The 12571-nt window shown below is 39.0% G+C and overlaps 1 protein-coding gene across 1 annotated transcript in view; it reads left to right on the top strand.

Moving 5' to 3' along the window:
• kcnb1 (potassium voltage-gated channel, Shab-related subfamily, member 1) overlaps positions 1–11881 on the top strand; it is a 68028-nt gene extending 56147 nt beyond the window's left edge. Inside the window, exon 3 of the mRNA XM_087257917.1 lies at positions 8575–11881. Coding sequence (XP_087114043.1) covers positions 8575–10503 — 1929 coding nt within the window. The 3' untranslated portion in view covers positions 10504–11881. The remainder of the gene's footprint in view (positions 1–8574) is intronic.
• Positions 11882–12571: the final 690 nt, after the last annotated feature.

Genomic DNA, 12571 nt, shown 5'->3' with positions numbered 1-12571 from the left:
ATAGTACTAGATAAAACAAACAAATTAAATTACTACGAAATAAATTAAAAAAGGAAGGAGAGTGCCTCTATTAAATGGAAGGCAATACCTTAAGAGAGTTTAAGTAGTTATAAAACATTGCCACTTTTAAAAAGTAATTAGTTTTCCCAGAGCATCTAACCTTTTTTAATACGACGCCTGGCTATTAGTGAGGTAAAGGCAAAAATGATATTTTTTTAAATTAACTTTTGTGTATTATGCAGCAAAACACATTAAGCAAACAATGCTAAAAATCAATAATATTAGACCACAGATATATTTTTAAAATTCTGTAAAATCCTGAAGGGACTGAATATAGCTTCTGGTCTCTTGATAAATTATTCATACATGACCAGGGTTTGTATTAGACCTGCATAATTAATCGATTTTAAACTGAATCACGTTTTGAAAAGGTGCGATTTTCAAATAGCAAAAGCTGTGATTACTTTGATTATTACTATGGCTAGGGAGGCGAGCGCGAGTAATTAAAACAATCCAACTAACAGTACTTAAGAAGCAGACAACTGTTACATCAATCACAGGCGTTTAAGAACACCCTGGACAATGCTCAAAAAGCAAGCGGGATAACATTTGCATTTGTTTACTTGCCTTAAATGCTCATGTTGTTCTGTGCATGTCCCTGAGTTTTGTTTGATACATTCAAAGAGTATTTCTTTGAACAAGTAAATTTAAAAGTACAGTACATATATCTGACTGCTGTAAAGGACAAAATTGTATTAGGCCTACAAATAATATATAAATATAAATGTATTCATAAATTATACATTATAATACAAGAATTCTTGTGCTGTGAAGTAAAATCTTAAACTGTGTATGAAAGCATCGTCTAACTATAAAGGTTTTACAGGTTTTATACATCTATGTATAAGATTTTAAATAGAAATTATTTAATTAAATTTAAAATACTGTAGCTATTTTCTTAATTTGTCATGACAACTGACAACTTATTGGAAAAAATTATTTTATGGGAGACGCGGGACCCGACCAGATTTCTTGCGGCGCGGAAATAAATTTTCATATAAAGCACGGGAACGGTCGGTAACTGGTGTAATTTGAACGAGAGCGGGCGGTCTAACAATATCGCTTCTGACTCCCGAGCGAGCGAGCACGCATATGTATGTGTGTGAATGAGAGAGAGTGATGCTGTGTTTAGCTTAATTGTTGCTGTCTATGTGTGTGAATGAGAGAGAGCTTGGTGGGATGGGGTGTGGCGGGGAGAAAACATGGTGGGGCTGGACAACAAATGCTGAATATAAGCTAGAGCTTTCGGGTTCGGACTAAAACCTAGCGGGAGTGGGTGGAAGCGGGATTCAAAATTTTAGGGGTGTCAAGATTAATTGTTTTTTTGGTGCACCGCAATGCAGACGCAGACAATTCCGTATCGGTTCAATGATAATCATAAGCGGTTATTATGTACTGACGTCATTTATCTCATATGCGCGAGGGAGGAGAGTGCGGGTATTTACAATACTCCAGGCGCCAACTACTTAAAAACGCAGACACTGTGCAGTTTTACTACATGTGTGGGATTTTTGGACAGTCTTTTACTGACACTTTCAGCAGAAGCCCCTATTTCTCTTTGATTGAGGTAATGAAAGTGAACTCCATTTCTCTCTCTCTCAATGTGGCCCATTTCACCTGCTGACGTGACTTTTCCTCCCCTCTCTTTTCCTCTCGGCTGTACCTGTGCATTGTCTTGGGACCCGACCAGATTTCATGCGGCGCAGGAATAAATTTCCGAATAAAGCGCGGGAGCAGTCGGTAACTCTGGTGTAATTTTAACAGGAGTGGGCGGTCTAACAATATCGCTCCCGAGCGAGCAAGCAAGCGAGCAATGGAGCGAGCAAGCCAGCAAGCGTGTGTGTGTGTGCGTATGTTTGTGTATGTGTGTGAATGAGAGATAGTGTGGTGCTGCTTGTCCATGTGTATGTTTATATAGACAGCTTGTTATAACCACCCCCCAAAATACAACACTGTGGATGGAAAGCATCGTCAATGCACCGTGATATCGAGTTGAGCCGAATCGATGGCATGATAATCGTAGCCGAACCGAACCACATGACCAGTATAAAGGCTGATTTATACTTCTGCGTCAAACGCCGGCGTATGCTACGGCGCTGACACATAGCCCTTCGCCGTGGCCGTCGCTGACGTGCACCTCTCAAAAAATGTAACTACACGTTGCAACGACGCGTAGCGTAAGCTCTGTGATTGGTCGGCTTGATAGCGCTGACGAGTCTGGGAAGGACCGAGAGCCGCGCGAATGACGCGAGCGATTGTTTACAAGTGTGGAGTACCATGAAGGAGCTCCGGATGGAAAGTTTTGTTTTGTGTTTACCTCATAGTTAAAGTTGATGCACGTCCGCCGGTTCCTGCCTCAAAATGAGTGAGTTTGAGCCACTTGTACATCCCGGAAGTGTTCAGGAAAAGCAAAACAGCAGCGAAGAAACTGGACACAGAGGAACATTTACACCTCACTGCCAACTAGCGTTTCAGAAGTGTTAATGCAGACCGACAGAGACAGCGCGCAGAAGTATAAATGCACAGCCACGCGCGTTGCATGCGCCGTGGGTTACGCCGGTCACCTGACGCAGAAGCATAAATCAGGCTTAAGTTCACACCTCTACAAAAACTAGTCCCGTGCAGGTCTCTACTGGGAAACACCCATACACTCAGATTTACACTCATACAGTCTAGCCGATTTAGTTTACCCAATTCACCTATAGATCATGTCTTTGAACTGTGGGGGAAACCGGAGCGCCCAGAGGAAACCCACGTAAACAAAGGGAGAACATGTAAACGCCACACTGGGCCAACTGACCCAGCCAGTCTCGAACCAGCGACTTTCTTGCTCTGAGGTGACAGTGCTAAACACTGAGCCACAGTGCCGACCATTGACCTAATAGTTATTACAAATTCTTCTAATATGCCAAGTAATGCATGACCAAATGCAGCTTGTGACGTTTTCCAAAACTGTTCCCTTAAACATCCCATTTTATTGCCACCTGTTAAAATAAAAAAACTCACAGATTATTAAACCTACCTTGCAGGCAAAGCTGGCAAATACATAACCTTAAAATAAAAGCTAACAAACGTATCCAGTGTGAAGTAAACTGGCAAAATAGATTAGTACAGACCTGGCAGCTGTCATTTCCCCAAAAACAACTTGAGAGCAGACTGCTGTATGTTTGTAAGAAGCAAACAACATTGAGTACAGAGCTGATGTTGCTGATAAGAGGGACAGAGACTTGTACACTTTTCAAACAAACCTCTTCATGTGACTGCCTCCCATCGAGCTTAAAGAAGGTTGCTATGACAATGCTGCAGCAGTGGTTGAATGTCAGCGGTCAAGGTCAAAGAAGGAGTTTTCACAGAAGAATCGCAGAAACATCTGCACAACAAGTGGGCTATGCAGCATAATATATAAATGTACAGTTTAATATACAGCAATGCAAAAAAAATAAATAAATAAAATAAAAAAATAGAAGAGTATTTTAAAGTCACTATAAATGCATATGCATGTTTACCATACATACAGTTGAAGTCAGAATTATTAGCCCCCTGTTTATTTTTCTCCCAATTTGTGTTAAACTGGGAGACATTTTTTCAACTTATTTCTAAACATAATAGTTTTAATAACTCATCTCTAATAACTGATTATATATATATATATATATATATATATATATATATATATATATATATATATATATATATATATATCAGAGGTCACGTTAGACATTGTCATTGTCCGTCATTTTGACGGAGAAGGTTGTAAAAATTCCGTCATAACCTATTATTGACCTTCAATTAATTTGCATATTTACTAATCGCTTTTTCATTCATACTTTAATAATGAACTTGCACGACGAGCATATAGGCTAAATTATTCATTTATTTATTTGACAAATGAACAATAACTCATATCTGCCTTAACTGAACTGGGTGCTTGCCTGTGCGTAATCAAACACATCAAGAGAAACTGATGCAGAGGCAATTGTCATTAAATTCTGTATCTTTGCCTCGAAAAGTCGACTTCTCGTGACAGTTTTAAATTTGTTCTGGAGGCTGAAGCCGCGTTCTGTTGCCACACTGGAGAGTCCTTGCCAGAAGCGGCCCTGACTCTACAGACAGACTTGGGCCAGATTAGGGTAACAGGAATCGGGCCAGTGCTTTACAGCCGCATCACAAACGCATGTGCGGATGTGCGGGAGCGAGCTGCGGGCCTTACTCGGCCCAGATAACACTCGCCGATGCCAAGTCGGAGCCGGAGACGCCGAAGGGCAGCCAAGCTCGGGCCGATTACTACCTGCTATCTGGGTAGCACCACTTCAGCCAGCGTTTTGTAGTTAGGAAACATTTTTCCTAAGGAAATAGTTAGAAGTTTGCAGGATTTTCTGAATGTGGAATTTCCTGGTCTTGCAAGCACTCGTTCTACCGGGAATAAATACTGCAGCACGCGCTCCTTCAGCACCAGGGGCGCGGCTTCAACCCTCTGCGTTCGGTAGTGCATGGTGCTCACAATGCACTCCAAACCACCTGACCTCCTTGTTGCCGCTTGGTTGGCCCGTAAAAACAGCTGTCGGCGACTGAGGATTTTTGTCTGTTTGTTCTTCATCATCCACTGCATCACTTCCTCTTTTTCACCTTTATTATTAATATCACAACTATTAGGCCTTTTAAAGAAATTTCTCACAGTCAGCTGCTGTGAGATTTTTGCAACTGTACACTGCGGTGACAAAAAGGAGACAAAACAAGGGCAATCGCCATCAGCTAGACAAGAGTGTGAATTAAATTTAGCTACAGTTATGATTTTTATCTTTGCCATGATGACAGTAAATATTAATTGACTAGATATTATATATATATATATATATATATATATATATATATATATATATATATATATATATAGCTAGGAATAAAACGGTAAAGTTGATTTAATATTGACACATTCAGACTTCTGTCTTAATAATATCACTTCAGAAACGTATTATTTGCAAATTCTAAATAGGGAAATCATATCAAATCGCTCACCTGAGATGATGCAGAAAAGCGAGGATTTCTCCCAGTGCATCTCGACACAGGGATCTGACCCTGTTATGCCTTCCCCAGCTTGAGTTTACAGACATTATTTACAGATTACCACTCGTTGGCTCAAATGATTGTGCACTGAGAATTTGTGCTGAACCCTTTTAAAAATGTATTAAGCATTTAGCATTCATTAACGCTGTAGCGGACTGTCTTTTTTAAGTTGCCCTTTTCACTTTTTAACATTAAGAATACTCTGCAACGCACATGTGCACATGCATAAAAGGCCAAGAAAATGACCTAGAAAGGATTCTTTCTTACCTCCAGGGTTCAGAATCACTCAGAGCTGTAGTAAATTGTTGTTGCGTAGAGGTTGCTCTTTCATAGCTCATAGGACGTAATGGAGTTGCCAGTTGGGCTTCTTGTAGGTTTCAACTAATGTTTTTTTCCCTTAAGCTAAATAATAAAAAATGCAAATGTTTTATTTAAAATTAAATACGGTCAGACAACTTGGCACCGGAGCCTTAAAGCACTGCAATTACAGGAGGAGGTATTAAGAGCTATAAATTAAGTTGGAATAGCATAGCTTAGATAGTTTGGCCTTAAAAAAATATCTTTAAGAAATGCTTGATTTAAAACTAAAAGGATAGTTTAGTAGTTTAAAAATCATTTAGGACATTGGTTCTCAAACTGTGGATTTCCTTCTAGTGGTACACGGAGGAATGAAATATGTCATGTACATGCTAGATATATTTCAAAATTTATCAAAAATGATGTATATAATATGCCATATATGACATATAGCCTATATTTCTGAGGTAATCTGCCACGATTTTTAACTGTGCAGAGTTGTAGCTGCTTTGCCTACTACGCTACTGTATTTCAATACTGCTCATTTTGGTGGTACTTGGAGAGAGAGTTTTTTTCTGAGATGGTACTTGATGAAAAAAGTTTGAGAACTACTAATTTAAGATATTTAAATAATTTAATCACCTTCCACTTGTTCCATCCAAACCTGTTTTAAGTTTCTTCTATTAAACAAAAAAGATAATATGAATAACTTTGGAAAGCCACATCCATTGATCTGCATCGTATAGTCTTCCATAGTACTATCTTGTTTAGTTTTCAACTGAAGAAAGAAATTCCTAAATGTTTGTCAGAATAAACGATAAATCAGGAGGGGCATCATTGAAGAGATTGTGGTTGCTGATGCTGGTTTGAAAGTAATGCGGTTGAAGCTTTGGCAATCTTATAAATAAAGGCTAATCTTTGCTGTTTATGGGTTATGGGCTGTTTTTAATCTTATTACCGCTTCCATCGGTACCATCATGACTCACGTGACTGCAGGGTATCATCTCTTCTTAGACACATTAATATACACAGAAAAACACCTACATATGCAGTGAGTCACAAATGATTTTCCATCCTATTCATATAAAGGCTAATCATTTGATAATACTGACAAAGAGGGATTTGAAGGCTAAAACAGGAGATAGAGGATGAAGTTTGAGATTTACAATTCTGTTTTTGTCAAGTCAGCGTAACAACAGCCAGGCTGTAGGTGATGGATTTCTCCATTAACAGCATGTGGATTGACATGTCATGAACTGCTGAATGTAAATGTCCTGTTTTCCCATTAATTAACATATTTTATAAAGCAATATACTTAAACCATCAGCAATATTAAGAATAGCCCACTTTAAATTTTGTTTATACACCCAAAACTGACTCTTTAGATAAATTCTAAATGATGCTTTGCTTTATGACCAATAAAACATTCATCTGTAGTCATATAAGGCAGCATGATATTTTTGTCTCAGTGCTTACAGCAAACTGAGTTGCTCCAGGTTTTTGCCAGAAGTGTCCTCCTGCTTTCCACTTCCTCTGTGAAAAGATTTTTGAGAGTATCTGTGTCCAAGTTTCTCTTATCTCAGCCAGAAAGCTCTGCCTACTTGTTCACTGTTCATTTCTCTGACAATTGCCTTTCTTATTGAGTTATTTGGTACAAAAGCCTCTCAGTTGGCTTAGCGGCGTTAGGATTGTGCCACGTTTTTGCCATTTCGTTGTTATGGACCATGTTGTGCTGTGGGAGGTTTAAAGCTTGACAGATTTTTTTTCTGTACATTTGTAGCATTACAGTTTTTCTTTCTTTCAGGAAAGTTCAACAGTGAGCTGTGTTTAGAAAGCCGACAAGATCTAATCTGGTTATTGCAACATTAGGTATTTCCCAGAACTGCCCAGCCCTCTCAGTATTACTTAATCTACTACTTTATACTGTTTTCTTCACTTAAAGTCGCTATTATGCAATGTCTTTACATACATTGTAGCTGTTCGGCTACTTCACTGTCTAGTAGCGGTATCAAAATTAATTGTATATTCGATGCATCACGATGCACATGCGGACAATACGATATCGGTTCAGTAATAGATCATAACCGGTTATTACATACTGACATCATTTATCTCCAATGCGCTGTGTTGTAGTAGAATACTATTCGCATATAGATTGTAACCGCAGATGTTCTTCCTGCGCCACTCATCGATGAACATCGCTGACAGTTTTAAAGCCAACCGCAGCCCTTTCTGTTGAGCGTGTGAGCACAATGACCAATCATAGGTGTTTAAAAACTCACTCGACAGTGCTCAAAAAGCAAGCAGAATAATATCTACATTGTTTTATTTGCTTTAAATGCTCATGTTGTCATCTTCTGTGATTGTAGCTATTTAAGTTTTGTTTGATACATTTAAATAGAGTTCAAATGTTTTCTTTGAGCAGGTAAAATTAAAGGAAAGTTCATATACATTACTGCATTATTAGTACAAAATTGTATAATAAATTGTTTTGTGTATGGAAAGCATCATCAATTCACCATGATTTCGAATAGAACCGAATCGATGGCATGATAATCGTAACCAAACCTAACCGTGAGGCCAGTGAAGGTTTACACCCCTAGGTTTAGCATCCAGGAATTCATTCAAATGGTTTGGTTGACGGTGTAGCAACTTGCATGGGACTGTCTAACCAGTTTCTTTTGGTATAGAACGTGCTTTCACAAGGGTAAGATACTAATCTAACAGTAGTTTATTCATGGCCGCAAGCAAAACAGTATTGTTACTTGATGTACCTATACCTTACTCCCCACATTTTTAAGTTCACTCTTTGTTGGTCTGTCTCATGGGAATTAATCCTGGCTATGCACCAATAGAGAAAACTAAAGACAAAACTCCTTAGTGGAAATTTTACATTCCATGCCACTGTGAATTTCATTAGACTTTTAGTGCTGCTGCCTTGATTTAAATACCATTGTAGGATTTCTTTTATGGTTAGTAGACGAAAAATGTACGAATGATCTGTCAAGCCACAGCTACACAAGAATATCACAAGTATCTAGTATGTACTGTATATATGATTATATTTTAGAGGTTTTCAAATCTTAGTGTTTCTTTATTGTTAAGGTTTTCTTGACTTTAATTTTGGACTTTCTGTTTATTTTTGTCTTTCAGATCTTGGCCATCATATCAATCCTATTCATCGTGCTCTCCACTATCGCTTTGTCTCTCAACACTCTCCCGGAACTTCAAGAAACAGACGAATTTGGTCAAACTACTGATAATACCCAGCTGGCCCACGTGGAGGCAGTGTGCATTGCTTGGTTCACCATGGAATATCTTCTTCGCTTCCTTTCCTCACCAAACAAATGGAAATTCTTTAAAGGTCCTCTTAATGTCATCGACCTGCTTGCCATCCTACCATATTATGTCACCATATTCTTGACAGAGTCCAACAAAAGTGTACTGCAATTCCAGAATGTAAGACGGGTGGTGCAAATCTTTCGTATCATGCGAATTTTGCGCATCCTTAAGTTGGCTCGTCACTCCACTGGGTTGCAATCACTGGGCTTCACGCTGCGTCGGAGTTACAATGAGCTAGGCCTGCTTATCCTCTTCTTAGCAATGGGGATCATGATCTTTTCCAGTCTAGTTTTCTTCGCGGAGAAGGATGAGGATGACACCAAGTTCAAGAGTATCCCTGCCTCCTTCTGGTGGGCCACTATTACCATGACAACTGTTGGATATGGAGACATTTACCCTAAGACGCTTCTGGGCAAGATCGTTGGTGGTCTCTGCTGCATAGCTGGAGTTTTAGTCATTGCCCTACCCATTCCTATTATCGTCAACAACTTCTCTGAATTCTACAAGGAACAGAAACGACAAGAGAAGGCCATCAAGAGACGTGAGGCTCTAGAGCGGGCTAAACGCAATGGCAGTATAGTTTCCATGAATGTTAGAGAGGCCTTTTCCCGAGGTACAGATCTTCTGGATGTTGTAGTCATGGATAAGGGTGAGAGATCTCAGGACAACCATCTCTCACCCAGTCGATGGAAATGGTCATCAAAGCGGGGAACTTCAGAGACCAGTTCTAATCGTTCCTTTAACCCAGACCAAGGTTCCCCAAGCAAGGCAAGAGCTTCTAGTCCACAGAGACTCAATGCACAGAAACTAGAAGACATGTACAACCAGATGGCAAAGACTCAGTCACAGCCCAACCTAAACACCAAAGACAGAAATTCATCCCGAGCAGGCCATAGAAGGGATGAAATTGAGCTGGGAGCCTTGCCAGGTCAAGGAGGCGACCCAATGAATGGGGGCCGTGAAGGGGTGGTAGACATGAAAAGTCTGTCGAGCATTGACAGTTATATCAGCTGTGCAACAGACTTTCAGGAGAACCCACGATTCCACTACAGTCCGGCAGGGGGTCTGTCGCTCCCAGAGAGCTCTCGGTTTTCCCACAGCCCCGGTTCTGGCCTATCTAGTCGAGTCAGTGCAAATCCAAGTCTGCAGACTACCTTAGAACACGAGACCATGCTCACTCCCCCTTTTTCTGGTGCTAAACCTCTCAACACTGATGGTTCACGGCAGCAAGGTCTGCTTGGAAACTCTCAGAAAATGCATTCAGTTAGGGTGAATCATCGCAATTGTGCAGAGAGCAGTCCTTCAGGTGGCCCTCTGTCTGACAGCTCTATTCTTTCCGACCACTCCATCTTAAGCCCAGAAGTGTCAGTCTACACAACAGCCAGTACCAGGACTCCACCTAAGACACCTGAGAGGAAGGTACTCACTCCTACAGTCTTTACTTTTCATGACGCATCTATCAGCAAGTACATTGATGCCGACACAGATGATGAGGAGCACTTGCGCGAAAGCGGCCCATCAGATCGCCTACTGGGTGGCCTGAGCTCCAAGCCTCGGCTTGGTGGTTACCAGGGGACCACCAACCACTTGGAAGCTGCCCAAAGGCTGCTAGGTCAGAACTGTCTATTCCCACTGGGAAGTAGCCCGAGTGTTGGGCATGAGAACCATGTGGCTTCAGAGAATTCACGGAGACCCAAAGGGGACAGGGGACATTCCAACGCTTTTGATAAGGGCCTCTGAGACCTCAGGGTCATGAGTTGGACTCAGAAGAGAGTCCAAGAAAGGAAATAAGGCCAAGTTTAGTCAAGGACTTTGGAGAAAGCAGAGACTAATGTACATTGGAGAATTTTCCAGGCATCTGACCAGGGGGCCTATCCTGATGACTTTTCGAGGGAGAGTTCACTGGAAAAAAAGTGGTCATGTTACATCATTAAGGAACAGGATCTCGAGGATGTACCACTGCCTACACCTCTTGCCCTTTTTCCTCTCCTGTAAACAAGCCTGCATCCGTGCATCGCAGGGGTAAGATAAAGCCAGAGCATATCTGGCCTACGGTTGTTTGTGAAAAGAACAGGCTTCACGCTAAAGCTTAAGTAGCTTAAGGCTAAAAAACTTACCAGACATTTAAGTGCAGGCGTGTATGGTAAGAAAAAAAAAAAATCAAGGGGGACAGTCCATCACTGCCCACGTCAGCTAGCCACTGTCCAGAGCCCACCTTAAAGATTAGCATTAGAGACATGTTATACCCTGTTTACTAGTGCACCCCTCCCCTGTCCCCTTTAAACTGGCCTTACTTAATTGCAGTTTTGGGTCTGCACACAGTATGAGTGTTAGCGTGCAAGCATTTTTTTGATATAGGGAGGGCTGATGGTATGATGATGTGCACGTATACTAACATTCCTGCACACAAGCTCACTCTTGGAAGTATATTCACTTGCTGTGTGATTCTACTTGATTGATTTATTTTTATATAGACATGAAGATTATCTGTAGAAACCCATCACACATATATTTCTTCTCACACTCCCAACTATAAAAATAAATCACTAATTGTTTGATCAGAAGAGACCAAAATCTGTTTAAATTCACATCCCCTCATTTTCATTTACTTGTGTCATCTTAAGGGTTTTTTGTTAACACTTTATAATAAATATACACTATGAATCATCTATTAAGCATGAGCAAATATTGGATTCATTATCTATTAAGCATTAACTACATTAACAGATGTTAGTAAGCAGTTTATAACTGCAGATACAAATGCTGTTTTCTTGACTTATAAGGGCATGTATAATGTGCTTAATGATTGTATTTTTATACTTTGTTAATAATTATTTTTTCATTACTAAATTGAGTATTGCACCATTTACAAACCAGTTATTTGAGAGAAGTTGCTGTTTTTAAAAGGTATTCAGAATAAGAAAGTAAATGATTAATAAACTATTCAAATTAACATTTACAATTCTTATTGTTCAGGCATATTTTAATAGGTAATTTGTATGTTAATAAATGCATCCAGTTTCGAGACCTAATCTAAAGTTATGCTTATATAGGACTAGTTATGCTTTATAAATCCCTTATAAATTACTATTAAAGGCTCAATTATATAACAAACAGGAAAAAAATAACATTAAGTGACTGTATTCATTTCTATTCATTTGAAGATACACAATTAAAACTGCATCAAATTAAAAATAAATCTATTAAATAAACTAAATTACTGTAAAGTTTAAACATCGCTAAATAACATAGAAATGTTGCATATTGTTAAAGTATTATATCGTTGTTTTTTTCTCTATTTTTATGTTATATTTTTTACACTCCTGTTATTTTGCAATGTTTAAACTTTACAGTCATTTTTACTCTTTACATAAGATTGTAAAGATGTATGGATCAATTGATACTGAGCCTTTAATTGTCATTTATTAGGGATTATTAAAGCATAAATTGTACTCACTAGAATAGTTCACAATGCTGGATGAAGTTGAGTTAATAAAGCATTTATTATCATACAAATTAACAATCAGTATATGCCTGAATAATAATATATAAATGTTGATTTAAATAGTTTATTACTCATTTACTAATTCACTCTGATCTTTAAAATCCCAACTATACTTAAATACAAATGATTTGTAAATAATGCAATAAATAATTTAGTCATGAAAAATTAATCAGTAAAGTATGAAAGAACAATCATTAAGCACATTTTTATTGTGCTTATGAGTCAAGAATACAGCATTTGTATCTGTAGTTATAAACTGCTTACTAACGTACATTAATGTAGTCAATGCTTATCAAATTCATA

Source organism: Danio rerio, chromosome 6 (assembly GCF_052040795.2).
Source record: "Danio rerio strain M-AB ecotype USA chromosome 6, GRCz13ab, whole genome shotgun sequence".
Lineage (NCBI taxonomy): Eukaryota > Metazoa > Chordata > Actinopteri > Cypriniformes > Danionidae > Danio > Danio rerio.
Note: the sequence above shows the minus strand (reverse complement) of the source record. Positions and strands in the feature narration are given on the sequence as shown.